The following is a 26,482-nucleotide window of genomic DNA, read 5'->3' as shown; positions in this document are numbered from 1 at the left end:
CTCACCTCTCAAAGACGACAGCTCGCGACCGGCGTGTTCCCCAGCGGCTGCCATGCATCGAGGTTGCTCGTTGGCCCTCCTGACTGGCTAGCTTCATGCATTCCCCTGAAGTTGTTCCTGGCTAGCGACGCCGCTGACTGGCCCCTGCCGCCGGTTGTTCCTGAACGAAATTAACACCCGCCAGGGGCCGACCATCTTGGGCGCATCTGTGCTGCCGTTAGCAGCCACCCAGGTGCTTAGACCGCTTCCTGCAACTGTCAGCCAGAGCCTTCATATACCGCCCTCCCTCGCTGTGTTTTTTTCTCCTCACCCAAGGCAACTTTTCCTTACCACACTCGCTATACACTGTCTTCGGACATCACATTCTTTGAACATCCAGTCACTCTTTCCTGGATCATCAACGTTTCGCCTGGACCTTTGAATTCCCTCGTCAATACCCATTCAGTTTTAAGAGCTAGGATTTTTTGAACTTTCATCATGATGAAGCTTACCGTTGCCTTCTTGGCCGCTCTCGCTGCCGCCGATGCCGCTGAGGCTCGCAGCCACCGCCAGGCCCGTCGCCAATACGGTGCCACCGACTCCTACGGTGGAGGAAACAGCTACGGCTCCAACAGCTACGGTGGTGGCAACAGCTACGGCTCCAACAACGGCGGATACGGCGCCCAGCCCCCTGCTGGATCCAGCTCTGCCGTGCCCGTTGTCAGCTCTGCTACTCCCATCGTCAGCTCTGCCGTCCCGGTCGTTAGCTCTGCTACTCCCGTAGAGACCCCCGAGGCCTCCACCTCCGCAACCCCCGTTGTCTCCTCGGTCCCCTACGTCCAGACCTCTTCCCCAGCTTTCGAGACTTCCAGCACCCCTGCTGATGCCACCTACACTCCTTCCACCTCTGCTGGTGGCTACGGAGCTGTCCCCCCTGCCGGTGGTGCCAGCTCCAGCTCTCCCGTCCCTGAGGCTGCTACCAGCTCTGCTGCCAGCTCTGGTTACCCAGTTGGCGGCGGCTACGGAGGTGTCCCCTCTTCTGCCGTCCCTGAGGCTGCTACCTCCAGCTCTGCTGTCATCCCCACCATCAGCTCCACCGCTGCTGCCAGCTCCGCCTACGGAACTGGCTACTCCGCCGTTGTCCCCTCCGGTGGTGTCTCCAGCTCTGTCCCCGGTGTCAGCATGTCCTCTGTTGTCCCCTCTGGCGCCAGCTCCAGCTCCGTTCCAGGTGTTAGCATGAGCTCCGCTATCCCCTCCGGCTCTTACCCCGTCGGTGGCGGTTACGGTGGCGTCCCATCTTCCGCTGTCCCCGAGGCTGCCACCAGCAGCTCCGTCGTTCCCGGCGTCAGCATGAGCTCCGCTATCCCCTCCGGCTCTTACCCCGTCGGTGGCGGCTACGGTGGTGTTCCCTCCTCAGTCGTCCCTGAGGCTGCCACCAGCAGCATGGCCGGGACTGGCTACCCTCTCTACCCCACTGGCACTGGATCCCGCCCCGCTGGTGTCTCTTCCACCCCTGTCAGCGACATGGTGACCTCCACCATCTACAGCACTCAGATCTTCACCAAGACTGCCTGCCCCCCTACCGTCACTGACTGCCCGGCTCACTCCACCGCGCTCGTCACCAGCGTTGTTGCCGTCGGCACCACCGTCTGCCCCGAGGGTGAGCTTCCCCAGGCCACCCCCACCGCCGGTGTGACCAGCTCCTACCCCGTCTCTGAGGTCGTCCAGACCTACACCGAGACCCTCGTCTACACTGTCGGTGTTGGCTCGACTGCTCACCCAGTCACCACTGAGGTTACCTCCACCTCCACCTCCACCCAGTACTCCACTGTCGTCATCACTGTCGGCAAGCCCACTCCTACTGGTGAGGTTCCCTCTGAGGCCACTGGCCCCGCTGGCGGCGAGAACTCCTACCCCACTGGCCCTGCTGGTGGCGAGTCTGCCTACCCCGAGGGTGGTGAGGATGTCACTTCCACCATCAAGTCTACCTCCACCTCGACCAAGTACGTCACCGTCAAGCCCACTCCCACTGGTGAGGGCGACGTTCCCGCCGACTCCGAGTCCAACCCCTCTGGACCCGCTGGTGGCAACGGTGCTTACCCCACTGGCCCTGCTGGTGGTGAGAACGCCTACCCTACCGGCCCTGCTGGTGGTAACGCCACTCCTTCCGTCCCTGCTGGAAGCGAGGGTGGTGAGGACTGCGCTGCTCCCGTCACTGTCACCGTAACTGCCAAGGAGACTGTCACTGTTACCAAGGGTGGTGACTACCCTGCTGCTACCCCCGAGACCCCCGCTCCCACTCCTGAGGTTCCCTCTGAGCAGACTGCTTCCTCCGGCATGCCCTCTGTTCCCACTGGCATGTACCCCGTCCCCGGTAACGGCACCAACCCCTACCCTGCTGGCCCAACTGGCTTCAAGACCTCCACCAAGCCTGCTTACCCCACTGGCACAGGTGCCGTTCCCGTTCCCAGCAGCGCCACCTCTGTCCTCCCCAGCTTCTCTTTCGTCTCTGAGGTAGCCACCCCTACCGGCGAGACTGCTATCCCCTCTTCCACCGTCCCTGCCGGTGCTGAGTCCAGCGCTGCCTACCCCGTTGGTGGTGGCTACGGCGGTGCCTCCTCCGCTCCTGCCTCCTCCAAGACCCCTGAGGCTGCCGTCTCTTCCTCCACCGAGGCTTACACTCCTCCTGTCGCCACCCCTACCCCTGACAACAGCTACGGCTCTGGCAGCGGTTACGGTTCCGGCTACGGCACCTACTAAGCGCTGAAGTGCATTTCTTGTAGATGACCTTCGCGTTTGTTTGTGAATATTTGGTAGGATCGCTTGATCCGCATTCTCGCATGTCTTGTCTGTCTACTGTACCAAGTTCCCTCAGGCAGGGGCAGAGCGTTGGGTGGTTTCCTTTGTGATGGATTGTTCACGTAAAATTTTGGATTAGGCAGTTGATATGTACATTGGACAATATATTGACTGTCTACTCTCAAAACCACTCTTCGAGAACGCTATGCTTGTTGGACTGGTATCTGGATCCGGACGGTGCAATGTTTGATGATACTCGACTTTTTCATAGACCTTTCCTTTGTTGTGGTTATCAAATGACCAGGCGTTAACTAGTTTTCTTCAAATTCAATTTCTGCGACTTACTCATGCCTTGCCTTGTCTTCGTGATATTTTCTTGGCCACTTTCGACAACTAGTCTCCCACCCAAGACAAAGCTCGACTCTCCGTTAGCCTGGGGATTCACCGCGATACAAACTTAATCTTCAAGCTCTGTGACCGTACCTGCATATCACCCAAACGCTATCCTTGTACATGATCGTACCAAAGCTTGCACCTTGTCGCGCCATGGTTGCAGTAGCACAAGTACAACGTTTAATCAACTAACCTGCAGCCAACCGATACCTTGTCTCCGGGTCGCCCAACCACGCAGGAGAGCCAGCGCCGTACTTCTAACTCCGCCACCTCTTAGAATCGCTTGAACTTACCGCTGCGCAGGTTAAATTACTAGAGCAAAGCCAACTTGCTTTGACATTCCAGCAAACCTTTTCCACCGATGTCCAAGATCCGTTGGATAAAGGACGTGCGTTATTGTTGTTGATCTTTGGTGGCTCGAGCACATTCCAGTCTTGTAGATCTATAGTGCATTCCTGATATCAATACTTGCTGTCTGGGATGCCTCATCGTGAGAATAGTGGTATCCGTGGACGCGTCATTCATCTCGTATTCGACTTCGGACGGACCGCAAATAACTACTGACCAGATGGGCGGATTAGTCTTGCCGAAGACGTCCGTATGTCGTGATTCTGTTGACGTAGTTGGGAGAGATGTGGAGCTGCAGCGACTCGATTTACGAGGCGAGCGGATGCAGGTACGTGTTCAGGTCAGCATGATGGGTTTGTTGCTTATGCGATGGCCGAAGGGGTGGGGTTTGTTGGGGGGAGTTTCGCCGCGTCAGTGGTGGCCGATCACTATTTGTGCTATTCTTGAAGGTTGGTAATTTCCAAGATGGGCTGGTCGAAGCCGAAGCCGGGACATGGGCATCAGCGAGAAAAGCAAGGAAAGCGAGAGAATGTATCGACCAGAATACACAAAACATGTGGTGTATAATGCACGTTGTGGAGTCAGTGTTGAGCTGAACCTTGTGCCTGCTACTGCCGGGTATCAGTATCCTAAACGCCAAATGCACTTGTCTGCTCGATGATTGCGTCCTTGTGCCGCAAAGTCTCTCAGACTAGTAGTCATCCTCGAAATCGTAGCCGCCCCTTGTCCTACTTTGACCCAGGTGTTGCCGCACCCAGTATTGGTTATAGGTTGAGTAGTCTCGTTCGCCACTGAGGCCGAGTTGGCCTGCGACGTTGACATAGCCGTCCTCGTTCCTCTCCAAATTCATGGTATCGACATCACCCAGCTTGCCTTGGAAGCCTACATCGGCCTCCCATTTGGCGCGACAGTATGGACAGGTCGCTTTGCCCTTTGATACGGCAATCCAATTCTGCATGCAAGCCTTGTGCACGTTGTTTCCACAGCTGGACTTGCAGTATACAATGGCTTCGTTCTTGCCGAGCTCATCGTAACAAATGGGGCATTCGCCCTCGATAGGCTTGCGATTCCCGACCTGGCCTTCTTGTTCGGTGCCGTTCTTGCCGTCGGTCTCCACACCCGGAATGGGTGGCGCGTTTTTGATGACTTCGCGCAGCTCAGCGCTGATGAGGGCCAGTTGGTATGCCACCTCCTCCCGTGCTTTCAACACACGTAGCATGACGTAGATAATGTGCTTGCATTGATTGCCCTTCTTCGCGTGTGGACAGTCACAGCTTGGGACGAGACCGATCGAGACCGTGTAGACATTTCCCGTTGACCCTGCCACAATAACCTTCTCCTCAGGCACATCATCGCTTCCGCAGCGGTCGCGCGAAAGGACTGTCAGACGCTGGGTTAGAGCTCTTTCCTTTATAACAATATAGCTTTGGGGCGCCTTCTTGCGAAAGACCCTCGCACGCTTCTCTTCGGTAGGCGCATCAGCATCGCGCTTGCCTCTCTTGCTGGGGAGAATCTTCTTTGGAGAATCCCCGGTAAGGTCGATCACTTCAGGAGCGCTTTCAATCTTTTTGGCTTTTCGCGGCGTAGACTGGTAATTGAAGGACGCATCGTCATTGTCGTCGCCGTCATGGTCGGCATATGCGGTACTCTTGCGCTTGCGTCTCGCCCGTGTCGGCGGGAGGCCCAGGTCGGAGTCCATGGCGTGCGAGGAGCGAAGATAGTGTCGCAAGGCGAGTGAGATGACACAGGTGTGACAGTCGGATGCAATTGTGGGGACAATGGGTTGCGGGGAGCGATGGGGAAAGTGGCAATTCGCGCTTTGCCCGCGAACGCACGTGATGACGTATTTTACTCCTCCATGGTCATTCAATCAGGGAGGCTTCTCCCCCACCTCATCCTCTACCATTACACCTACATCCCTGGTGATGATTCTATGGTACCATAAGATTCAGATGCTTACCGGCATGATACATCCTATGCATGATGCCTCGCATGTAGCCCCGGATCGTAGACCGACAAGGTTCCATTGTTGTATCTCCATTATATCACCATCTCTCTTTCCCCACGGCTTCTAAGATAACCTGCATTCGCAAATGGTTCTTTGGACGGCGGCGAATCGTGCCCCAAGCTTGGGTGTCATCCCCTTGCTACCCGATGTCAAGCCTATACAATCAGTGGCAGGATCTCACCATATCCCTCGTATAGTCATGAACCAAGTATGTGGCAGCATCTGCTTGATTCAGATACGCCTTTTGAGTCTTCTATCTTATGGAGATTCGCGGTAGAATGGAGGATCCTATCATACTTGATAACGTGCTTTGCAATTTGGACACGAATGTGGTCCGCTTCGTTCCAATCTTGGAATCAAACAGACTTTCTCCGCGTCTCCCGACCCGAAGGAGCTTGCAAACACGCCTACATCTACAGCGGTCAAACGTAGAATCATGCCGTGGTACGGCTAGCTAGCACAAATGAGCGGTTCCTATCGATCTCCAATATCTATTTCGCATAGCAGTCTTCAACTAGCCGCCATAATTGCGTCTTACGAGGGACCGGTCACAGATCTCAGTACACACGGAACAACGAGCTAGACAAGCTTCCTAACCATAACATCTACGCATCTACGGAGATAGGCTCTGCAAAACGAAGCCATGGCCAAGCACACCAACAAGAGCACGATGCCAAAAGAGCATGCCATTCGGCCTCAATTGACATCATCAGCAGATCTTGGAGGCCAAGTTGCACCAGCAGTAGAAGATAACACCTTTGGTAACGAGGAAAGCGCTGAGATACAGTATAAGACTTGTAAATGGTGGTAAGTGTTCAAGCCTTGCGCTCCTGCTGTTTATAGTGCTTTGGAACGGAAGCTGCCAAGTTGTTGCTGCTTTCCCACATAAGACATGCCTTTGCTTGGTGTATGTGACAACTCTATCTGTGAGCTACAGCTGACTTCACACTTCTAGGGATATTGGTGCTCGTAAGCCTCTCATTTCTCGATTCATGTATCTCACTGACGTAGTCTAGTGATGCTTGCAGAGAACGTTTCCTTAGGCGTCCTTGCCCTTCCACAAGCTCTCGCAATCCTCGGTCTCGTCCCTGGCCTCCTTTGCATATGCTTCCTGGGCATCATTGCTACATACACAGGCTATTTGATTGGTGAATTCAAGCTGGCTCATCCATCCGTAACCTGTTACGCTGACTGCGGTATGTTGATTGGAGGCCCCATAGGTCGCGAGGTGCTTGCCATTGGGCAGGAACTAGTCTTGATCTTTATCATGGGCGCGCATATCTTGACATTCGGCGTCGCGTTGAACGCAATGACAGACCATGGCGCTTGCACGATCATCTTCAATGTTATCGGCTTGATCATCTCTTTTCTATTTGGATTACCAAGAACATTCAAGAACATTAGTTACTTTAGCTACTTCTGTGAGTTGGGATTTCGGTCACTGGACGTGGCCCCGTTAGCTAATGACCTCAGCTTGTAGTTCTATAATCATAGCAGTTACGACAACTATGATCGCCATCAGTATCCAGAAACCGGACACGGGCAACATCGTCGCCGTACGACCCGACGTAACATTGGTGAAGGGTCTAGCGCCGGTCATGAACATCGTCTTGGCCTTCAGTATGCTCTCTCCTGTGTCTGTCCTTGCAGCAACTCATACTGATTTCGCATAGCCGGCCACGTCGCTTTCTTTTCGTTCCAGTCTGAACTCGAGGATCCTCGCGACTTCCGCAAAGCCCTCATTCTTGAACAAGATATCGCAGTTACCTTCTACATGCTCATTTCCGTCATTATATACTATCACGCTGGACCTTCGGTTGCCTCACCCGCCCTTGGTTCCGCATCCCCACTGGTCAGTAAGGTATGCTTCGGTATTGCGCTACCTACAATCATCGTCGCAGGCGTTGTGAATGGGTCTGTGGCAACCAAGTATATCTACTTTCGTGTATGGAAGGGCACGAGTGTAGCTCACGCCAACAGTTGGCTCAGTTTGGGAAGCTGGGGTGCTATTTGCACAGGCGCGTGGCTGATAAGTTGGATCTTGGCAGAAGCAGTGCCAAACTTCACCCTTCTTCTGGGCCTGATGGGCGCGTTGTTTGGAAGCTGGTTTAGCTGTGAGTCACTACTGACACGACCTGGGAGGATGAAGATAGGGGTGTTAGCTGACGCGTGCAGATGCACTTCCTCCGGTGATGTGGCTGTGGCACAACAGGAAGAACCGTAAGCTGTTTTCTTCCAAGTCGCAAACGGCTTTTACAATGCTGAACCTTTTTATCGTGATTCTAGGCGTACTTATTGTAGGTCGCGTTCCTTGATTGTCTCTAGATGATTACTGACTCGTCGTGACAGTTTGGGCTTGGTATGTGGTCTTCTGGATGGGCGTTGAACTACGGATCGGGCAGCAAGGTATTCTCTTGTGAGAATAACTGGCATCCTGTTAGTTGGGTAGTAGGAGGTACAGAAGACGCATAGATTGTAACGCGATAGATGGAGCGCAAGCGTCGACAGCATAGTCCCTCGAGGTCGTGCTAATTTAGGGTTGTTGATGGGCGTGGGGGAAGAGCCGAAGGTTCAAGCTGTAGATGTCATAAGCAGACTTATGCATTGTATGGACGAGTAATTCTGAGCGCAGTTTGATATCAGATGCAAACCCACTGGGAGGCCGTGGGATTGCGGAACGGAAGCTATGACGCGCCCGGGACACGCGCAACCGAGCGTTGCGCATCTCACGACTCCTCACTTCATCAGCCAATAACAAGCCTACCTACCCCCAGTGCCCGTCCGAAACAAGCTGTTCCCGAAGAAAAGACGCAGGCTCAGGTAATCTGGCTAATATGGATATGGACAGAAACGCCAAGTGAGGAGGCTGGACGACCTGGCTCCGCTCGGCCTCACCACCATGCTTACCCTATTTCCGTTGACTAGACGACGCGCTCAAAGTACTTGGTGATTCGGGCTGAGGATTTATTACCGCGAATTGGTGGCTGTTGATTCTGCGAGGTTGTATTACTGATTGCTGGTTTTGTACTCTTACCCTTAGCCAACTGTCCTACCCTGCTTTCCACGAACGTTCAAGCGTCCGACCCCGACCTTTTCGCTGCCCAATTCCCCCCTGATCGAGTTTGATCCTCTCTTGCGACACCAACTCGGCCGCGATATCATCTCGCGACTTCAATCTCAACATGCCAGTCGAGCTTCGTAAGCGCAAAGAAGCGCCCCCAGCGCCAGTGCGCGCGGCCAAGAAGAAGGCACCTGCTAAGGACAAGAAGCCTGAAGAGGAGAAAACGGTCGTCGAAAAGGTCCAGGAAGCCGTCACAGAGCAGGTTGAAGCTGTCAAGGAAGCTGTTGTCGGTAAGAGCAACGGCAAGTCTACGGCGGCGGCGGCGCCTGCGAAGAGCGGCCCACCCAAAGTCGGCGACAAGATTGACCTCGCCTCCTTCGGCGGAGAGATCGAGACGAATGATGGAGACAAGACGACACTTGCGAAGCTTGTCGAGGAGAGCAAGGGCGGCGTTGTACTATTTACCTACCCCAAGGCTTCGACACCAGGATGTAAGTCGCACGCCCCTGACAGCCCCCTCCATTTCGCCGACTGGTTCTAATGCGTACGATTGCAGGCACAAAACAAGCTTGCCTCTTCCGTGACTCCTACGATCCCCTCACCGCAACCGGATACTCCATCTACGGTCTCTCCGCTGATAGCCCCAAGGCCAACACAACCTTCAAGACCAAGCAGAAGCTCCCCTACACCCTGCTTTGCGATCCCTCACAGAGCCTCATCTCGGCTATTGGATTCAAGAAGCCACCGAAGAGCACCACGCGTGGTGTCTTTGTTGTTGACAAGGAGGGCAAGGTACTTGCCGCTGAGCCTGGTGGCCCAGCAGCTACCGTCGATGTCGTAAGGGACCTTGTGGGCAACAAGGAGGGCGTGCCGAGTAAAGAAGACGCCGAAAAGGCTGAGAAGAAGGAAGACCACGAGATGGCGGAGACGGCTGATGAGGTCGCTGATAGTGCGGCCAAGGTGGATAGCAACGAGGCTTGATAGAGGTCCTGTAAAAAGTGTACGCAGCACACAAACCTTCTCTTCATCCTTGTCCTGGGGTTGGCGTCATCAGAGCTTGGGGAAAGCATTTGGTACTGCTACATCGAATACATTTCCAGGTTTTGGTACATGTTGACTATTGTTCGAACTTCCATCTCTAAACTCATCAAAAATCCTGCTGTCAGGATGAAGGCTATCGTTATCGCAGATTTGTACCTGAGGGCTCTTACAAGAGCTTTTTTTTTTTGGAGGCACGAACACATTATCACTACCGGCACTGACATTGCATGGTGCTTCAGAGTCAGTGAGTTTCAAGGTACGGTGCTGACAGATGCATACATATGTATATATGTACAAACAAAACCGGTCTTCAAGCCCTTGAGCCCGGTTCCTTCGTGTTTCGCACAAGACACTCCTTACCTAGGTAATGATGGTGTGGGCTGGTTCATTGCATGACAAACCTAGCCTCAGGGTTGGAAAATACATAGGGCACTTTTTTTTAAGGTAAAGCGCTCGATGATTACAGGTACACCCTGGGCGACCGCAAAGACTTTTTGCGAGAAGAGCTATTAGGCCATATCCATTCTATGTGGTCTCTGGGGAGGCAAATTACTTGCAACAATACAGATGAGGCACTCACCGGTGCGGAGGTTTTATTTACACCATTCGGTATCAAGTTCAAGCGGCGTCAGATTTGGTCCTCAGATGATGCTTATACATCGAGAAAGACAAATAGACAAATATTAACTTTTGGCCTCACGCACTCAACTTCCAGAAAACTCATAAAACTACTTACTGGGTCCAGTCTTGCAGGAAGACTGGACGTGATGGAGCCAGTGTGACTTCGATGTGTATGAATCCCTCATGTCAGAACCTTCAACATCCACACAGACCGGTACGAACAAGAAAAACATAAGGCGTAATACAGAAAAAAAGAACCTGCAACTCAATCTGCAGAGAAAGCGCGCACTCCAAGGCATATTTCAGAACAAGCCAAGCGAGGCCTAGAGGCTAACACGAAACGACATTACACCAGGAACAGAGAAAGGGCACATTCAACATCGAACACAGACGTGTAATTAAACAACTATGAGAAATTGATTATTGGGTATCAAAGTACAAACTCTACTCTCTACCAGGTCGATACGGTATATAGGCATCCCCAACCTCTGGTATCACAGGTGTACTATCAAGCTCAATGGGCGCAATAGGTTTTCTCGGTACCCTGGCCAACCCAGCAAGTTCTGTTGCTTCAACTCCGCTCTCTGGACCCACTGGACTAGAAGATTGTTGTGCAGATGTCCCAGTGACCTTCAGACGCTCGGCCTCTACAGCATCCATTTCCACATTCCATTCGGGTGTTTCGTGTGGGTGCTGGGACGAGCCAGTGTAGTATGCTGCTGCAGCAGTGCCTTTGGGCATGTCGTGGCGAGTGGATGCTGCTTGGTTGGCTGTGTCGTCGACGGATCGTAACGGGTAGTCGTCTTTCTCGTCTCCTAGGTTCTTCAACGCAATCGCTGCTTTGCCGTTCTTCTTCTTTCTCCTCCACAAAAGAAACATTGCCAACGCTCCGATGATTATGACCAAAGGAATGATTGTGGCTATCGCTGCTATAGCACCAGTCGAGATACCATTACCACTGTCGCCGCCACTACCACCACCTCCTCCTCCTGGACTCTGACTGCTAGTAGCTCCGGTACTGGTAGCCTCTGTGCTCGAAGCTGTTGGGCTGTTCGTGCCCCCAGTATCACTAGGTTGATATCTCAAGTGCAATGCCGTGATACTCGGCGTTGCGGTTGCTGGCCAGGCACCTCCGTCGTACGTTCTCAATTCGTTCTCCTCCGCGTCCGCCTCCCCACATTCAACAACCGGAAACCTGCCACTACCTTCCGGTCTACATCCGTCTCTTCCGTCTGCCTGGAATCCATCGGGACAGCACTGCAGCCCAATTTCCCCATCTATCCATCTATTATCGCTGCCCTCTCCGTTTGCTGCTGTTTGTGTGGCGACTGCCGTCCATTTTGCTGGGCATGCGGTAGCAGGCGAGTAGAAAGCGGATGGGGATGGATAGACATTCGATGTCACCCAGGGCATGCAAGCGGTATTTATGCTAAATGGTATTGGGTCGTTATCCTCTTCGGTAAAGACACATGTTTGGCCCCAAGCGACGGCGCCATTGAGGTTGCGGAGAGTTTCGCATGCTTGAGGTGGTGCAGTCGTCCATGCTGTGTCCCAAGCGTGTTGTAGACTTCGTGATGTGGACGTCATTTCGGGAAGAGTACCTGGGCAATCTCCAACTATGCGCGTATGCTGCGCAATAATATCGCTAGCTACGACAATGAAGCTAGGGATCGATAGGAGAACAGGAACACGAAAATCAACGAAGCACAATGGATCTCACAGCAATTTCAGGAAACTCCGAAGACTCGCCGTCGGTCGGGGGAATTAAGTACAGTAATGTCAAAGCCCATCATCGGAATACATCACCAGGAACACAGCCTTGCCAGACCCACTTACCGCATCCTGGGTTATCGAGATGTGGAGAGACTTAGATGATTTCATTCGGTGGCAACGGGTCGGCAATTCGTATAACAGGTCGTTGCCTCTGGGCATTCTTGGCGATCTAGCCTTGGGCAGGCTAGATTTGTTGATCTCGTAGACCTAGTGTTTGATATTTGCCTTGGGCATGTAGAGGTTGCGTCGTTGCTGTTGGTGGAGAGTAGTTAGTTTTGAATTTTGGTGGGATGCGAAGGATTTGACATAGCCACGGTATTCATCATCATGCTGCACCAACGACATGGTAGTGGATTTATATTCTATTCTTGAGATTTGCTCTACAACCAGTGGCTGCAAAAGTCTTATTTCCACCGGATTGTTCGGGTATGTTGTATCTTCAGTGAATTCAATCTCAAACAAGAAAGAACCCACCAACTAGGCAGGCGCCTTGTAGCCAGCCTCCACCAGACCTTCCTTCAAGCTCTCAATGGCCTTGGTGATGTCTGGTCGGTTTGGGTCGGTTACACTGACACCCATGTGTCCGAATCGAATGTACTTGGTTGCGATCTCCTTGTGCAGACCACCAGCAAAGATGACGCCCTTCTTCAAGAGGTTGGGCAGAACATCCGGAGGTGTCATACCCTCGGGTAGGTAAATAGCAGTCATGCCGGTGGCCTGGTTCTCTGGCTTGGAAGCAAGCTGCTTCAGACCGAGATCTGCCACAGCCTTCTTGACCTTTTGTGACGCAGCCTTGTGTGCGGCCCAGTAGTCTTCAACAGGTCGGGAGAGAATCTGCTTGAGCGCCGTGTCGAGCGCGTGAATCAGTTGTGGGGACGGCGTAGCGAAGTAGGATGCCTTCTTTGCTTCATAGTTTTGCATGACTGTAACTGTGTTAGTTTCCTGCATCGGCTCACGGGGAAAACCAAGGTGACTTACTTGGTAGCCAGTTCTTCCATGACCCAAAGTAAGAAGTTGGACGCGTCTTCCTCGCCTTGAACCTCTCAATCGCACGACCAGATACCATCATGATGCTCAGACCAGCTGGGCAGCCGATGCCCTTTTGTGAAGCCGTAATTACAGCATCGAGCTTCCACTCGTCAAAGCGGATCTCTTCAGAGCCAACACTGCAGACACCGTCGACGACGACCAATGTCTCAGGACTGACTCTGTGAACCAGCTCGCTCAGTGCCTTGATCTCACTGAGCACACCAGTTGAAGTGTCGACGTGTGTAACGGTCAGGATCTTGTAGTCTTTTTCCTTCAGCGCCTTCTCGACTTCATCGAGTTGTGGTCGGTCGCCAATGGGCGCCTTGAGCTGTGTGGCCTTGACGCCGTAGGTTTCGAAGCAGTCGGCAAACGAGTCGGCGAAGTAGCCAGTATGTAGGACAAGCACTTCATCGCCAGGCTCTACCAAATTGGCCGCTACCTGATCCCAGCCGAGTGTACCAGAGCCGGAGATGACGAAGGGTTGCGCGGCAGGGTCGCTGGTGAGGAATAGTTTGCGTAGATTTCCAAGGACTTGGCTGAAGGTGTTTACAAAGGGTTGGCCGACATGCGATTCACTGGAGACGGTCAGTACTGATGAAGATGATGCACACAGTACTCTGGACATGTTACCTGTAATGGCTCATAGACGAGAGGACGGCATCGTCAAACTCAATGGGCCCAGGAATGAGCAGCGCAGGGTGTGGTGCTTGGCTCGACATGTTCTTGGGTGGTTCCGGCGCAAGCTTCTTGACTTCCTCTACTTCCCTCTTGAATTCTTGCTTGGCTTCCTTGAGCTTGGCTTGTTCGACTTTATCGGGAAGTATGCGATTGCCTTGTTCGTCCTCGATGCGGGCGGTGCGTTCAGTGGAGAAGGGAGTGTTCAATTCGAGGAAGGGCTTGGAGTCTATATGCTTGGAGATCTGTTTCAGTCGGGAGCCAGCCCGAGAACGAGGTGACGACATGCTTGGGCGGGGTTGAAGGCGGCTGTTCACGGCAAGGAGACGCAACCGCGGGGCTGCAAACATCCGGTCTTCGGAGGCGAGCGCGATGGATGAATATGGCTGTGATGGACACGTTCAGTATTGCGTTATGCCAATTGCGACCATGTGCGATTGGCTTGTTGGTATCTAGGAGACAAGGACGCGTCAGAGAAAAGAAATGAGTTATTTGTAGTAACGAGAGACGTGACGGAGTTTGGCGATGCAATTGGTAAAATAAGGAGTCTATCAATCGCCGCTCCAAAATTACGGGATAAAAAGACGCTTCTACACGCACGGATGCGGACCCGGGTTTCTGAATCGTGGGGTGCTACGACGGTTCCGCGACGCGGGCGCGTGCTGGTGAACTTGCGCGTGTCACGTGAGTGCGAGAAACGCCTGGCGCGAGCTTTACTCGGCAAGGGTGTTTGTTGATGCTGCACGAGAGTGGAGACCAAAACACTCGAGCGTCAACACCACACCAGCCCGCTCTCGAATGCATCCTAGCAGCGCATACGCAACCCGACAGAGTCACACGACACAGCCCAGTTGACATTGACAACGACAATGCGTGTCACACGCGCCCGCGCCCAGCAGGCCAGCGATGATGCGCCGGACGCGACCGAGCGTGCGCCCTTGGAACAAATCTCGTCCAATGCGTCGCCCAAACACGCCCACTACGAACAAGAGGACCTGCCTCCGAAAACACCCGCCAAAACCCCGGCGAAGACTCCAGGGCGGAAGACCAAAGGAAAAGGCCGTGCCCAAAAGGGAAAGAAGGGCAGAGCAGCTGAGGAGGAGGAAGAAGAGGAGCAGACCGGAGCCGCACATGAAGAGGAACAAGCCGCAGATGAAGCGCCCACGAACAAGGCGACTGGCGACCAAGTTTCCAACAACGCTCCCGACGGTGAGTGCGCAGCCGCCGTACGCCAGCGAACACAGGCTAATCATGTATAGGAGCCACTCAAGTCCCCACAAACGATGAACGACCCGTGACTCCACCACCCACAGTGCGACGAACACGCCGACAGCTAGCTATGCTGCAAGAGGAAGCAAAACAGGCGCAGCTCAGTGCCCAATCACAAGAGCCAGAGCCTGTAGCAGAAGTGCCTGCGACGATAGAAAAGACTCTAGACGAACACAAGGCTGTGGATACATCTTCTGAAGATACAACGGCGGGTGCGGAACAGGTCCAAGCTGAGAGCCTGTCAGAAGAGCCCATACAAGGAGCTCAATTGCCAGCTGCAGCAGAGTCTGTAGAAGAAGCACAAAATGTGCCCATAGAAGAAGAAACGCCTCAGGAGGTGACTGAGACGGTAGAAGCAACCCATGCTGCGCCGGTGCCGCAAATTGAGGAGCCTCAAAGCGAGGAGCCCGTCGTCGAAGCAACAGTGACTGAAGCAATATCCGAAAATCAATCGCCCGTGTCTGAAGCTGAACCCCCCGCACCCTCCGTTCAAGTAAGTTCAGAACCTGAACCCAAGACGCTCGCAGCCGAGAGGCCCAGCGAAGACGCTGTGACACCACTCAAAAGCCATACTTCAAGTCGACGAACATCGCGAAGCCCGTCAAAATCACCAATGCGTTTGGAAGAGTCTTTCGAAGCCATCGATGCGCTTGAGGAAGCGCTCGAGAATGTCACGTCCGTCACTCGATTCGACCATGCGAATGAAGTCATGTCGCCTCAGAAAGCAGAGTTTCCCAAGACAGCTACCACGCAGATCATGCGGTCCAAGACACCCATCAAAGCGCCAGTGCCCACACAAGCTCCCGCTGCGAAGATATCCAGAACACCGAGTGTTGCTGCGCCTAAGAGCATGAAGCCAGTCAAGTCTTCGATAGCTCGCGCGTCTAGTGTCCGCACAGCACCTGGTAAAGACGGTAGAGTAGGTTCTACAGAGACCGTAGATTATCTTGCCTTAAAACGCCGGCCAATCAGCATGTCATTTCCCACACCTGCGCCACCACCAAAGGGTCGCGCACCTACAAAGCCTACTTTCCAGCTGTCAAGCAACGATACGGTCGCCAGATTGAAGGCCCAAAAGGAGGATAGACAAAAGAGGGAGGCAGAGTGCGGAGTTTCCAAAATACGGCCCGTCAGCATGCCTCCTCTACCAAAATCCACCAAGCCTCTCACCAAGCCAGCTTTCCAACTCCCTGGCGAAAGAATTGCTGAGAAACTCAAGGCACAGAAGGAGGAGCGGCAAAGGAGAGAAGCTGAAGTACCTCAACAACAAGCACCAAAGCAGCGTCCTGTCAGCATCAGCATGGCTCCTCACGCCAAGTCGACGAAAGCACCAACAAAGGCCACTTTCGAGCTCCCCGGCTCAGCCGTTGCAGAAAAGTTGAGAATAAAGAGGGAAGAGCGCTTAAAGCGCATGGAAGAAGCGGAAGCAGCAAAGAAAGAAGCCGCCCTCAAGGCACGACAGGCACCAGTACGGAAGCCAGTGGCCGTCCCTATCAGACAGCAACCAGGCATTACCATTGCGCCACCACAACCACAGATCCAACGGGTGTCTTCACTTGCAAGCAAGCACAGCAGCATGTCTCTCTCGCAACCAGGCGTCACTATTGCGCCACCGCAACCACAGCAAGAGTCTCAGCGTTCTTCTTCTCTGGCTAGCAAGCGCAGTAGTATGTCTCTCTCGCAACCACTGTCTCAGTCACGTTCTACGTCGACGTCTTCGGCAAACCGCAATAGTGTCATCGTTCCTAAGGCTGTTGTCACACCTGTTGATGCTGCGCAACAGAAGCTGAAGGGTAGAGAGGTCTTCAATCGTGATCGCATGGAGAAGGAAGCGCGGGAACGTGAGAGGAAGGAGAAAGAAGAAGCTGCCAAACGGGCACGAGCGGAGGCAGCTGAGCGTGGGAGGATTGCCAGTAGGGAGTGGGCTGAGAGACAAAGGAAGAAGATGATGGGTGCTTGAGTGTATTGCGAGCTGTGTTTTGTTTTTGCACCAAAGTCTTCTCGTTCAAGGACCATATTTGGTGTCTCGGGTACATGAGGTACTGATATACCCATTAGGTCTTCTCTTACTTCTACTAGGGTTGGTCTGGTGTCTGGTGTTATACTGTCATCACCTCGTCTTCCCATGGTCGACTGGAGGTTTGTTTTGGTCGTTGGTACGGCGATTCATCTGACCTTTTTTTTTTACATTTAGGCTCGGTGCCTGGGTATCTGGGAAAGTATCATCGTTAGCCTTCTGGTTTGTCCCATCACCTTATGATTCAAGTTTGCAACTTCAAATCCTCGTCTTGATTACTTGACCTATTTCCGGTGAAAGCGCGAACAAGTCTTAGCTGACGATGGGGCTCTGCAACAGCCTCGAGGAATATCCCACTCTATTGCGGCGCTTGGCTCGGCACATGGGCATTCGCATCTGCATCTTGCTCTTTGGGTTTTGTTTTAGCGGCAGTGAGTCGGGCCTTACCATCCCACGCGATATTAGCAGCAAAATTACTTTCAAGTTTCTTGTGATTGGGGTCTGGCGTCGATGCATCATCACTACACAATGATGCATGCGTCCCATATTACTATCGTTGGGCATGGCTCACTGCCACGCGTGCTGCCCGATGCTCTGGTATGAAGTGGAGCCTCCTTCCTCCCTTAGGTGTATACCACATTCAGGTGTCGCAACGAGCGTTTCTTCTTTAGCGTCATCGAATCGATCACTAGGGAAATTAGACATGTCTCTTCTGGACAACGTAGGATTGTCAAAAGAAAAAAGAGGATTCGTTGCGGGAACAACTGCCGTGACAGATGAGCTGACTCGGCACGCTTCTGATGTGGGTCTTTTCCGCGCAGGGCAATCAGGCACATCACAAATGAGTGATGATGCCAAAGGGATCGGCCTGTCCGAGAGTAAGGTAGTGTTGTGCGCTCCCTTCGTCCTGACGTCCGCGTGGGTTGAAGCGGCTCTTTCAGCCGCACCGTTGCTGTCCAGTGTCTCCAGAAAGTGAAAGAGAATATGGGAGACGTTACAACCTAATGAAATCACTAGCTCTTGCGAATGCAGCTCTGTGAGTTAAGAGACTTTCAGATAGTTGGTACTTGCCAACTGCACTGATACCACAAGGCAAACCTTGACATATTGAGATCTGATCGTGTCGGCGCGTACCGAGCAACCCCGCAGAGGAAAGCTAGACGCCGCCGGGTCTTGTAAGTACGAGTCAAGCATGTTCCTCGCCGCGTATCATCCACGGCCCTTTGTGAGTTTTTTGTATGACGCCATCGTGCGCTTTGCGAATGCCCAACGTCGAGTCAGTAATTTTACTTAGCCAAGCTTGGCCGAAATATACCTGCAGAAGACGAGGGCCGAATCTGAACCCAAATCTGGCACACGATCCGAAGGGTCGTGAAGGATCTGTGTTCCTGAATCTCGATTGCGCCGATCAACGATATTTCGATAAGCGAAAATCCATGATAGGTTGGAATAGTATTCCGCAAGATCTTGACATTATTGATGACGCCTGACACTGACAGATTGCACACGCTCTCCCGTGTGCCTGCCGTTCGGGGCAACATGTGCGTTGACGGGTGCCTGCATTGTATTGAAAGTCAATTTCTGGATCATTTGTGTGGGTTCGGATGCGTGCCATGGCAGTGTGAGCGGCTGGACTTTTACACCGGGCGATCAAGTTCTGGATGCCCTTTGGATGCAGCGACTGATGGTGTTCGTCGACCAGCTAAACGATAAGTTCTCCGCACGTTATTGGAGATCAGCGTACTACTACAACAATCCTATCAGTTCGAGAGCCTGGCGAAGAGCTTGTAAAAGCTTGCGCAATAGCGAGATGGAATCGATAACTTTTAAGCGAGGTATCGTGGGAAGCGAGGGGCCGTATTGAGTGTATCGTGACGCTTTTCCGCGACGATCCTCGGAGATGGCGAGCGAGATGCAAGCCAGCGAGGAGAACCAGTCGCTGTGGTTGGTAAAGTAGAGCTTGCTTTTTGTCACACTTTGGTACCGAAGCAGGTTCAGGGGGCCTCGATGAGGCTCAACACGCCCTGTGTGACTCTTGATTCAGCGTCGGGGAGTTGTTGGTACTCTCCGAGCCTTCTCAATTCGTGGTCCTTGCAGGATGCCTGAAGTTCCGGACCTAATTTTGCCGTAGCGGCTGCACCCTTGGCTGATATCGCGACCGGAGCCAGGACCCAGCGAGTGTGTATGGATGCAAAGTGTATTCTGTGTCGGTCCTTTGCGGGAGCATGAGAGACTCTGGAATGCTTGAAGCGGCCCGTGGCGGTTAACAGAATATCGATCCTTGGAGGTGATCGGATCTCGGAACAGTTCACCAGGCCCTAACTGCAAGCGAGGTGAGCTGTGAGTGGTGTGAAGACGACACGGCCGCGTTGATACATGTCACACGAGGACGGGCAAGCGTCGCACATGCAGCGATGACCTAATGATGGGGAGTAGCAGGAAGCCGCCGTCTCGCCATGGCTGGGACGCCTGTTGAAAGGCGAAGCTGCGCAAAACATTGCCAGCTAATCCTGGGGCTCGCTTGCGAAGTGGAGCCGGATGAGCTGGCATTGCGGAAGAGGACCGTGAGAGAGTCAAGGCGCGAGTGAGCAGCAGAAGGGAGAATTTGTGCGTTGAGGCAGCAGCCGGCCCATGGCAATGACGAAAGCGCGCCGTTTTGCGCGCATGACAAAAAGGGCAACTCGACGACGGCTGGCAGCGTTGCGCCATGGCGACTTCCCCCTCATGGATGCGTGCAAATGCCGCATGACGAAGCGTGGGATCGAGTTGCTTTTTTCTTGCTCGCAGCTCGCATAGCGACTGGCGGGATGAGCCCTGTCGCCGGCAACCCAGACAAAGTACGGGCCGTTCATACAAAAGTGCGGAGAAGCCAAGCAGGAGAGGCCCACCTGCAGCAGACATGGCCAATCGCAGCCGCCGGACCAGGGCGTGCGGCGACGGCGGACCAATGTGTGGAGGGCATGCAGGCGCAGGCCCAAGGTTGGTGTTTTCAAGGGCACACTGCCTATTCCCAAGGCAAGGGGAGGCTGCGACTAAGTGGGTGCGTCCTGCTCGCTGGAACCCCTCAACAACGTCCAAGTGTGTCTGCTTATCGCCACCGGAACATGACTTGCTGCGAACGCTGTTGGGCGTGGCTGGCTTCTGGATCATGCCTGATTGCGCGAAAAATTCTTCCTGGCGAATGTAGCACAGGCAGAAGGAATACCGGTGGAGAGACCAGCTGTGCCTCGTCTTACCACTCTGACCACGCACTGCGCAGCATGCAAACTCTAAAGCGCCACGGGAATATAACGAGACGGCGCATTGGGCCTGGGCGTGTCTCATCTGTGCTCATTGTGAGGGCTTGTGCTTATCTCTAAGCCAAACACTGTACCAAAGGGTGCCCCGTCACGTGACGGTGAGGGGTTGGCGTGATCTGCAGCCGTGGTGAGACATGGCCGGGTTGGACAGGCGGTTGCGCGAGGCTGTCATCTGAGTATCACCGAGACAAGTGGAGCAGATGAAAATGTTTGACGTGTCTTGTCGCCATGAGTCTATGCTCATGACCGTTGTGTCCATTTGAGACAGCTACTACTAAACTATAGCTAGGGCGGAAAGCAGGCGCCGCGTCCAACGTCGCCCGAGTGAGAGGAATACCCAACCGTCCTGACCGCCGTGGTCGTGATGCAAACGCATGTGCTGGACAACCCCCAGTCACCAACCCTCGCCGGGGCAGTTCGAAACAAAGATGCTACATGCACCAAGGGGATATATAAATACTTTTAATCGTACACCGCGTCCACGTATGGCAACAAAGGAAATGGTACAAAACTAGAACGCAGAGCAGCGGTGATCGATATGCAGGTGTACTCCGTGGACCCACGCCAGTCTCCGCTGTCCAAGGCCAGAGACGGATGCAAAATACTAGAGAACAATGAGAAACCGAGACGGAGGCAGAGCATCTTGGTCGGTTGTCGTGATTGTCGTTAAACCAAACTCCAAAAGCAACACATGTGAGAGCAAGGCTAGTACTGTGTGTACCGCCTCTTTACGTCCCGTGTTTGGTCAAAGGATCGCATGTAGCTGTTGAGTTGGGTTGCTGCTTGCTGCGAGATGCCCGACTGGGTCTGGGAAGACTGCGAAGCTAGGGACGAGCGTGATGACGAGGGCGTGAGGCTGCGTTGTGGGGATTGCCTTGTTGCGGTTGGTGGTGCGAAGTAACTGCCATTTGCGGTTGGGTAGTAGTGGTACGGGCTCGAGGGTGGTACTTGTGAACTCGAGGCTCCTTTGTATGCCGAGAAGTTGATTGCAGGGGCGAGGTAGAAGCCGCTGTTGGATGATGACGACGACGAAGCGGATGATGACAGTTGCGAGGGCGCTTGTGCTGTGCTGCCAGCCTTCTCAAGGTCGGCTAACCGACACGATTGCGAGCAGTAGACACCGTTCTCGGCAATTTGACGATCGCAGGACAGGCAAAAGTCGTTGAAGCACTCCATTTGGGAAGCCATTGTGAAGGTAATGTGGTGGTGTAGAGCAGTAGTGGTAGAGGAGGTGGTGGTGGTGGTGGTGATGGTGATGGTGTATATAGCCGCCGACAAGATGATATCGGAGGGGTAGTAGTGTTGGTGGGTGGTAGTTGGACTGAAGAGGGACGAAGGGGGTCTTATGAAGATCTCTCAGGTAGGAGTCATGAGGTAGTTATGAGTTCGTGAGCGGAGGGACCGTGTGGAGCTACGGGAGGATGATGGGGCACACATAGTATACTTAAGTCGCGCTCAGGCACTACGGCTGACAGGGATGGGGGGCAGGGTCCACGCCGTAGTCTCCGCATGGCTGACCATGCACTGAGATGCAGCCAAGGGAATTGAATTTCGAACAAGCGCTGTAAGCCCGCACCCCTCACCACCACCACACTAATCCGGCTCTAGCTCGTCCACTGTGCGTTCCGGCGAACAGGTGCAGAGCGGGCGCCTGTCCATTCGCTCCATGCGCCTACCCTACCCAGCAGGCTGCGTTTTGGCCACCGGGGTGCTGTGCTGCCAGCATGCCCTCGCCCTCTGCCCTCGCCATTCGCTCGTCCAGAGAGATTTTCACCCTCTTGCAGCGAACGACTTCGCGGCACGTTTGTCGATGCTGCAGCCAGCAGAGCGTAGAATTTTCGGCCGCGGGGGGCAGTCGTAGCCCATTTGCGTAGTGATGGGCGCTCTATCTGGTGACACCACCGTCCGAGAGTTGCGTGATAGCAGCGCGACGCGACAACGTCCCTCCATGACGAATTCCCTCGCTAGTCATCTGCGCGGCCCTGCGCCGGACGGGCAGATGACTGACGTGCAAATCTAGGTACAAGGCTTCCTATTCCAGTTTGATGGCGCAAAGAAGCGGAATAGCAGTTATCGGTTTCAGCAGTCATGAGCACCCTCCCACGCAACCCTGCTCGTCTCCTCTCTCTCCAATCCCATGCTGCTATCCGTCCAGTTCCACCTTTCAATAACCGAACGAACCGCTTGCCCCAGCGTTAGGCCCGGTTTTCGCTATCTTCGGTGATAACGGACTGCTCTGCAGAGGCATCATTTTGCACGCGCTAGCATTCTGTCTCACTCTCAGCCCTGCAGCTAAGTCAATTCCATACTCTTACGCCAGCCGTCTTCCGTAAGCCGACTATCTGCACACACTGAATGCTGAGCGATGATATTGAGCCTCGTAGCGAGTGTCTGTAATGCAAGCACACCACTCTCGATCACGCAATCCACTCTGTCCAGCTCTCCTGGTTTAAATTCTGTCGATAACGTCTAGAGACACATACTTGATCACAGATGGCAACTCTGCAAGACGTTATCTTTCGCATCCAACGCGCTGTCTTCCACTTGCGGGATTCCGGCTCTGCGCTGCAGCGACGATCTTCAACACAGGATGCAGGACACACCATGCTCTGAACTGCCGCCTCCTGAACCTTTTCACAATTCCTCAACACATTTTTTCTTCTTCTATTTCCGCGCGGCTCTATGCGTTTTCCGGTGTCTAGACACGCGCCTGGAGGAACTCAGTGCTTCGCTTCTTGCTGAGCGCCTCAAGCCTCTTTTTCCCAAACAGTCAGGAGCAGACCGACCTGGACTCTTGGTCATGGCTTGCTGCCCCCATCGGGGGTCGGCGAGGGCGAAACAAGTATCGAACGGTGGTAAGAACGCATGTTCGCTTGTCCATCTAACTGTTCATGGCTTGCGCAATCTGTGCAGAGGAGCATTTTCCTCCAGTTCGAGTACTCTGCCTCCCAGCAAGCGAGATAAGACGCTCGGTTCAGGTGACTGCGTTCCTGCTAGAGCATACGTCCTGCAAGTGGCTCAAGGCTTCATGGAGGCCATGTCCAGACGGACGAATGATCGAGCCGCCCCCAGCTGCAAGTCACTTGGTCGGCGTGCTCCAACACGAACAGCCTGCATGACCTGACAAAGAGACAGCCCCCACGGTGCTTTTTCCAAGGTTCCTGTACGACATGGCCCTAAACAAGCCACCAAGCGAACCATCTGATGCGTACAGGCTATCTGCAGGAACGGTTTGGTCTTATCGCGAGATCCTCGCGGTTAACGAGGTCCTTTGATATTCAACTTCTATAGTCCGCCTCCTTTACCATGTCGCGCGATTCATGATAATGCAATCACGGGTGCAATCACAGCAGCGCGACCAATGCGATACCCAAAAACAGATGTGGCCCGTGAAAGATTATCTTCCCCACAAAAAATGCGGACACTTTCTAATTGCGAAAGATGGCGACATTGCCAGGGAGCGGGCCATGCGCTGTATCTCCAATGCTTTCGAAACGGCTGTCAGCCCCGATAAACAATACATCGGTACAAACAATCCTCAACAAATGTGCATCGATCATGCAGCCTCTATGTAACAGCAACTCTGATCATCGATATAACACAACGTAATGCATCGAAGGCATCCAGACTTCATATATGCTAAAGTATGGCACCACTCGATTCCCTCAAGGCCATGCAGCGAATCGCTTACGCGCTCCACTGCAAGATGATGCAGGACGCGGGCTGTTCAATATTCGTGCGTCTCACGTCCCTCATCATTACCAACATCTGCGCCACTATGGGGGGCTTCAGGATGTAGAGCCCCAGGTCACTCGAGGAACCTTGCAGAGTGCGAACTGCACCTTCAAGCAGGCAACGTGTCCCAAGTAGCAGACGAATACATGCTGTATAACTCGAAAACAGGCGCCAGCAATCTATCGTGAACGCGGCACGGAGCGCCAACCGTCTCAAGAGACAACAAAGAGCAGCCTCGCCTCTTTACTCGCTTGAACCTGGTGGTTATCTCCCGAGTTTGGCACTCTCCCGAGACATCGGCCCGTTTTTGCTGGCGGGTGGACTGCGAGTGGGCTTTCCCAATAACTGTGTTTCCCGTTGATTTCCCGTCGCCGGTACTGTAAGGGCCTCCCTTCGCGGGAGAAGCTCTGCGGGAGGAGTCGGAGAGGCGCCGTCAAAGCTACCAAACTTTCCATGTGTCTGGTGATACTCGACACTTGCGCTTACCAAGAAGCTCGTTCTTTCTAAGTTGTAAACTAGCTTCAGAGGTATGCACTATCTCCTATCTTGTTAGCACGGTAGCCATGAACACAGTAAATGCCACTAGGGTACAATTCCCGTAGGTATAAACAGGGAAAAGCGAGCTTCAGTCGCCTCACCAAGTTTTGGGTCGGACCGTCAGATCTCCGAGTATCTCAAATCAAGCGGAACCGAACTAGTCGCATGACTCGAACGCCGTCATGTATCTCGTTCACAATCAGCCACGAATGACTCTTGCGTAATCTGCGCCCCTGTGGAAGACTCAAGGCATCTCAGTGACATTGTGGTGTTGTTGACATCGTCGAGCTTCATATTTTGCAGCGATAGTACTGCGCACACAACGCGCGTTGAGCGCTCCTCTAGTCTCGCTTACTATGCACTTGCTAGTAGCTTGCCAAATACTTAATCACCTCATCTAAACTAATACTCTGCATTAACCATCAACAGAGAGCGACAATACGCCGTACATCACGCAATCGTAACCTAAAATCACACGGTATCTGCCATGGCCTACTCCGCCGAACTTCGCCTCGCCTTGCGCGCCGTACACCGGGCGTCTCTGCTCACCAAATCCGTTCTCCGCAGTCTCTCCAACAACGTGTCTGCGGAGACCAAAGCAGACGACAGTCCCGTTACAATCGCGGATTTCGCCGCTCAAGCTCTCCTAATCTCCGCTTTGCATGCTGCCTACCCTACAGATGCGTTTTTGGGCGAGGAGAGCGCTGATGCATTGCGTCAGAACGAGGCACTGGCTGACCGCGTTTGGCAGCTTGTGCAACAGGCGAGGAGCGAGTTTCATGTAGGCGGCACCGAGAGTGGTAAAGGAGACGGAAACTCGGTACAGGTTGAGGAGCTGGCTTCTCCGAAGAGTAAAGAAGAGATGTTTGAGCTTATTGATCGGGGAGGTAAAGGAGAAATCACCAGAAGAGGCCGAGTATGGGTCATGGATCCCGTGGATGGCACAGCGACGTTCATGCAAGGCCAACAGTACGCCGTTTGCCTTTGCCTGCTCGTTGATGGCGTGCAACAAGTTGGAGTGATTGCTTGCCCCAACCTCGCATTTCCTATTCAAGAAACTCTCGGCCAAACTTCAATCCACGAAGATCGTGTCGACACGGATGGCTTTGGCGTAGTACTATCTGCCGTCAAAGGACAAGGCACCTTTATCCGCTCTATGAACGCTTCTGCTTCTGCGGGACTAGGAGAACCCCGGCACGTAGATTTGACCACTCTACCTCAAAAGAAGCCTTCCGAGCTAAATTTTGTCGAAGCAACACTAGGCAAAACATCGCTGTCGCAACCTGAGCACAACGCTGTTGCTACGTCACTTGGTGCCCAATGGCCAGGCACGATTCTTTGGTCTCAGCAAATGAAATACGTGGCTCTTACCCTTGGTGCTACAGATGTCATGGTGCGCATCCCTAAGACCCTGGACCGCTTTACTTATGTTTGGGATCACGCTGGTGGCCATCTCCTTTTCCAAGAAGCAGGCGGAGTTATTAGCGACTTCAAGGGTGAACAAATTGACTTTGCAAACGGACGGAAGATCAAGGGAGAGCGGAACTGGGGTATGATTGCCTGTATGCCTGGATTGTTTGAAGAGGTTGGAAAGGCGGTAATGGAGGTACTGAAAAAGAGAGATAGCTAAGCGAACGAAGTGTGGGGCGACGACTTCGACGTCGACATGCTGGTTGCGTAGTTATTCGGACATTATCATATCATGTCCGCAGCATATCGGCGCGATCATGTCGGCCGGCATATCATTCGGGAAGAACATGATAACCCGGCCTGACGTCGAACAGGAAACCTTGATCGCGTAGTGTAATGATACACAAAAGACTCAAGCAGCCTCACCGGACAGTAACACACCATGGGTTCATAGAAAGGTGGGGTAAAGCACAAAGACCACCCCCCCC

General features: G+C 53.5%; 13 protein-coding genes across 13 annotated transcripts; 7 read left to right on the top strand and 6 right to left on the bottom strand.

Moving 5' to 3' along the window:
• The first annotated feature begins 284 nt into the window (after positions 1-284).
• Positions 285-2,990, top strand: CC77DRAFT_676903 (hypothetical protein). The gene is made up of 2 exons (XM_018532727.1): positions 285-2,480; positions 2,877-2,990. Exons 1-2 carry the CDS (start codon positions 478-480, stop codon positions 2,902-2,904), a joined length of 2,031 nt encoding a protein of 676 aa, XP_018388349.1. The 5' UTR covers positions 285-477; the 3' UTR covers positions 2,905-2,990.
• Positions 2,991-3,912: 922 nt separating this feature from the next.
• Positions 3,913-5,218, bottom strand: CC77DRAFT_983470 (hypothetical protein; the record flags this gene model as incomplete). Its single annotated transcript, XM_018536144.1, has 1 exon — positions 3,913-5,218. The coding sequence occupies one exon, from the start codon at positions 5,216-5,218 to the stop codon at positions 4,211-4,213; it is 1,008 nt and encodes a 335-aa protein (XP_018388348.1). The 3' UTR covers positions 3,913-4,210.
• A 952-nt stretch (positions 5,219-6,170) lies between these two features.
• CC77DRAFT_1058673 (hypothetical protein) lies at positions 6,171-7,999 on the top strand (the record flags this gene model as incomplete). The annotated part of the gene is made up of 7 exons (XM_018528153.1): positions 6,171-6,334; positions 6,483-6,496; positions 6,544-6,948; positions 7,025-7,147; positions 7,201-7,641; positions 7,703-7,824; positions 7,877-7,999. 7 exons carry the CDS (start codon positions 6,171-6,173, stop codon positions 7,997-7,999), a joined length of 1,392 nt encoding a protein of 463 aa, XP_018388347.1.
• A 247-nt stretch (positions 8,000-8,246) lies between these two features.
• CC77DRAFT_1047921 (AhpC-TSA-domain-containing protein) lies at positions 8,247-9,828 on the top strand. Its single transcript, XM_018527505.1, has 2 exons — positions 8,247-9,079; positions 9,145-9,828. The coding sequence occupies exons 1-2, from the start codon at positions 8,710-8,712 to the stop codon at positions 9,567-9,569; spliced, it is 795 nt and encodes a 264-aa protein (XP_018388346.1). The 5' UTR covers positions 8,247-8,709; the 3' UTR covers positions 9,570-9,828.
• On the bottom strand, positions 9,619-9,971 carry CC77DRAFT_677663 (hypothetical protein). Its single transcript, XM_018532730.1, has one exon. The coding sequence runs from the start codon at positions 9,851-9,853 to the stop codon at positions 9,668-9,670; it is 186 nt and encodes a 61-aa protein (XP_018388345.1). The 5' UTR covers positions 9,854-9,971; the 3' UTR covers positions 9,619-9,667.
• A 689-nt stretch (positions 9,972-10,660) lies between these two features.
• CC77DRAFT_675904 (hypothetical protein) lies at positions 10,661-12,168 on the bottom strand. The gene has a single exon (XM_018532723.1). It carries the CDS (start codon positions 11,835-11,837, stop codon positions 10,695-10,697), a length of 1,143 nt encoding a protein of 380 aa, XP_018388344.1. The 5' UTR covers positions 11,838-12,168; the 3' UTR covers positions 10,661-10,694.
• Positions 12,169-12,500: 332 nt separating this feature from the next.
• On the bottom strand, positions 12,501-14,014 carry CC77DRAFT_930424 (PLP-dependent transferase; the record flags this gene model as incomplete). The annotated part of the gene is made up of 3 exons (XM_018534163.1): positions 12,501-12,946; positions 13,002-13,627; positions 13,683-14,014. 3 exons carry the CDS (start codon positions 14,012-14,014, stop codon positions 12,501-12,503), a joined length of 1,404 nt encoding a protein of 467 aa, XP_018388343.1.
• Positions 14,015-14,490: 476 nt separating this feature from the next.
• Positions 14,491-17,420, top strand: CC77DRAFT_1047918 (hypothetical protein). The gene is made up of 2 exons (XM_018527504.1): positions 14,491-14,936; positions 14,987-17,420. The coding sequence occupies exons 1-2, from the start codon at positions 14,597-14,599 to the stop codon at positions 16,954-16,956; spliced, it is 2,310 nt and encodes a 769-aa protein (XP_018388342.1). The 5' UTR covers positions 14,491-14,596; the 3' UTR covers positions 16,957-17,420.
• On the top strand, positions 17,253-18,120 carry CC77DRAFT_675910 (hypothetical protein). Its single transcript, XM_018532724.1, has one exon. The coding sequence runs from the start codon at positions 17,549-17,551 to the stop codon at positions 17,987-17,989; it is 441 nt and encodes a 146-aa protein (XP_018388341.1). The 5' UTR covers positions 17,253-17,548; the 3' UTR covers positions 17,990-18,120.
• Positions 18,121-18,973: 853 nt separating this feature from the next.
• CC77DRAFT_675898 (hypothetical protein) lies at positions 18,974-20,677 on the bottom strand. The gene has a single exon (XM_018532722.1). It carries the CDS (start codon positions 20,335-20,337, stop codon positions 19,393-19,395), a length of 945 nt encoding a protein of 314 aa, XP_018388340.1. The 5' UTR covers positions 20,338-20,677; the 3' UTR covers positions 18,974-19,392.
• A 340-nt stretch (positions 20,678-21,017) lies between these two features.
• CC77DRAFT_1006357 (hypothetical protein) lies at positions 21,018-21,500 on the bottom strand (the record flags this gene model as incomplete). The annotated part of the gene is made up of 1 exon (XM_018523410.1): positions 21,018-21,500. One exon carries the CDS (start codon positions 21,498-21,500, stop codon positions 21,018-21,020), a length of 483 nt encoding a protein of 160 aa, XP_018388339.1.
• Positions 21,501-22,538: 1,038 nt separating this feature from the next.
• On the top strand, positions 22,539-23,670 carry CC77DRAFT_676099 (hypothetical protein). Its single transcript, XM_018532726.1, has 3 exons — positions 22,539-23,398; positions 23,448-23,475; positions 23,527-23,670. The coding sequence occupies exons 1-3, from the start codon at positions 22,903-22,905 to the stop codon at positions 23,585-23,587; spliced, it is 585 nt and encodes a 194-aa protein (XP_018388338.1). The 5' UTR covers positions 22,539-22,902; the 3' UTR covers positions 23,588-23,670.
• A 1,117-nt stretch (positions 23,671-24,787) lies between these two features.
• Positions 24,788-26,302, top strand: CC77DRAFT_675919 (carbohydrate phosphatase). The gene has a single exon (XM_018532725.1). It carries the CDS (start codon positions 25,072-25,074, stop codon positions 26,212-26,214), a length of 1,143 nt encoding a protein of 380 aa, XP_018388337.1. The 5' UTR covers positions 24,788-25,071; the 3' UTR covers positions 26,215-26,302.
• Positions 26,303-26,482: the final 180 nt, after the last annotated feature.

Source organism: Alternaria alternata (genome assembly GCF_001642055.1).
Source record: "Alternaria alternata strain SRC1lrK2f unplaced genomic scaffold CC77scaffold_5, whole genome shotgun sequence".
In the NCBI taxonomy this organism is placed as follows: Eukaryota; Fungi; Ascomycota; class Dothideomycetes; order Pleosporales; family Pleosporaceae; genus Alternaria; species Alternaria alternata.
Note: the sequence above shows the minus strand (reverse complement) of the source record. Positions and strands in the feature narration are given on the sequence as shown.

Excerpts from the sequence above, each read along its gene's own strand:
- CC77DRAFT_676903 (XM_018532727.1), top strand. The coding sequence starts at position 478 with ATGATGAAGCTTACCGTTGCCTTCTTGGCCGCTCTCGCTGCCGCCGAT. Across the intron at positions 2,481-2,876 it reads TCTGTCCTCCCCAGCTTCTC|TTTCCTTTGTGATGGATTGT; the intron begins TTTCGTCTCTGA and ends AGCGTTGGGTGG.
- CC77DRAFT_1047921 (XM_018527505.1), top strand. The coding sequence starts at position 8,710 with ATGCCAGTCGAGCTTCGTAAGCGCAAAGAAGCGCCCCCAGCGCCAGTG. Across the intron at positions 9,080-9,144 it reads CAAGGCTTCGACACCAGGAT|GCACAAAACAAGCTTGCCTC; the intron begins GTAAGTCGCACG and ends GTACGATTGCAG.
- CC77DRAFT_677663 (XM_018532730.1), bottom strand. The coding sequence starts at position 9,853 with ATGTCAGTGCCGGTAGTGATAATGTGTTCGTGCCTCCAAAAAAAAAAA.
- CC77DRAFT_675904 (XM_018532723.1), bottom strand. The coding sequence starts at position 11,837 with ATGACGTCCACATCACGAAGTCTACAACACGCTTGGGACACAGCATGG.
- CC77DRAFT_1047918 (XM_018527504.1), top strand. The coding sequence starts at position 14,597 with ATGCGTGTCACACGCGCCCGCGCCCAGCAGGCCAGCGATGATGCGCCG. Across the intron at positions 14,937-14,986 it reads TTCCAACAACGCTCCCGACG|GAGCCACTCAAGTCCCCACA; the intron begins GTGAGTGCGCAG and ends AATCATGTATAG.
- CC77DRAFT_675910 (XM_018532724.1), top strand. The coding sequence starts at position 17,549 with ATGCGTCCCATATTACTATCGTTGGGCATGGCTCACTGCCACGCGTGC.
- CC77DRAFT_675898 (XM_018532722.1), bottom strand. The coding sequence starts at position 20,337 with ATGAGACACGCCCAGGCCCAATGCGCCGTCTCGTTATATTCCCGTGGC.
- CC77DRAFT_676099 (XM_018532726.1), top strand. The coding sequence starts at position 22,903 with ATGCAGGACACACCATGCTCTGAACTGCCGCCTCCTGAACCTTTTCAC. Across the intron at positions 23,399-23,447 it reads CCCCAGCTGCAAGTCACTTG|CCCCCACGGTGCTTTTTCCA; the intron begins GTCGGCGTGCTC and ends ACAAAGAGACAG. Across the intron at positions 23,476-23,526 it reads GTGCTTTTTCCAAGGTTCCT|GCTATCTGCAGGAACGGTTT; the intron begins GTACGACATGGC and ends TGATGCGTACAG.
- CC77DRAFT_675919 (XM_018532725.1), top strand. The coding sequence starts at position 25,072 with ATGGCCTACTCCGCCGAACTTCGCCTCGCCTTGCGCGCCGTACACCGG.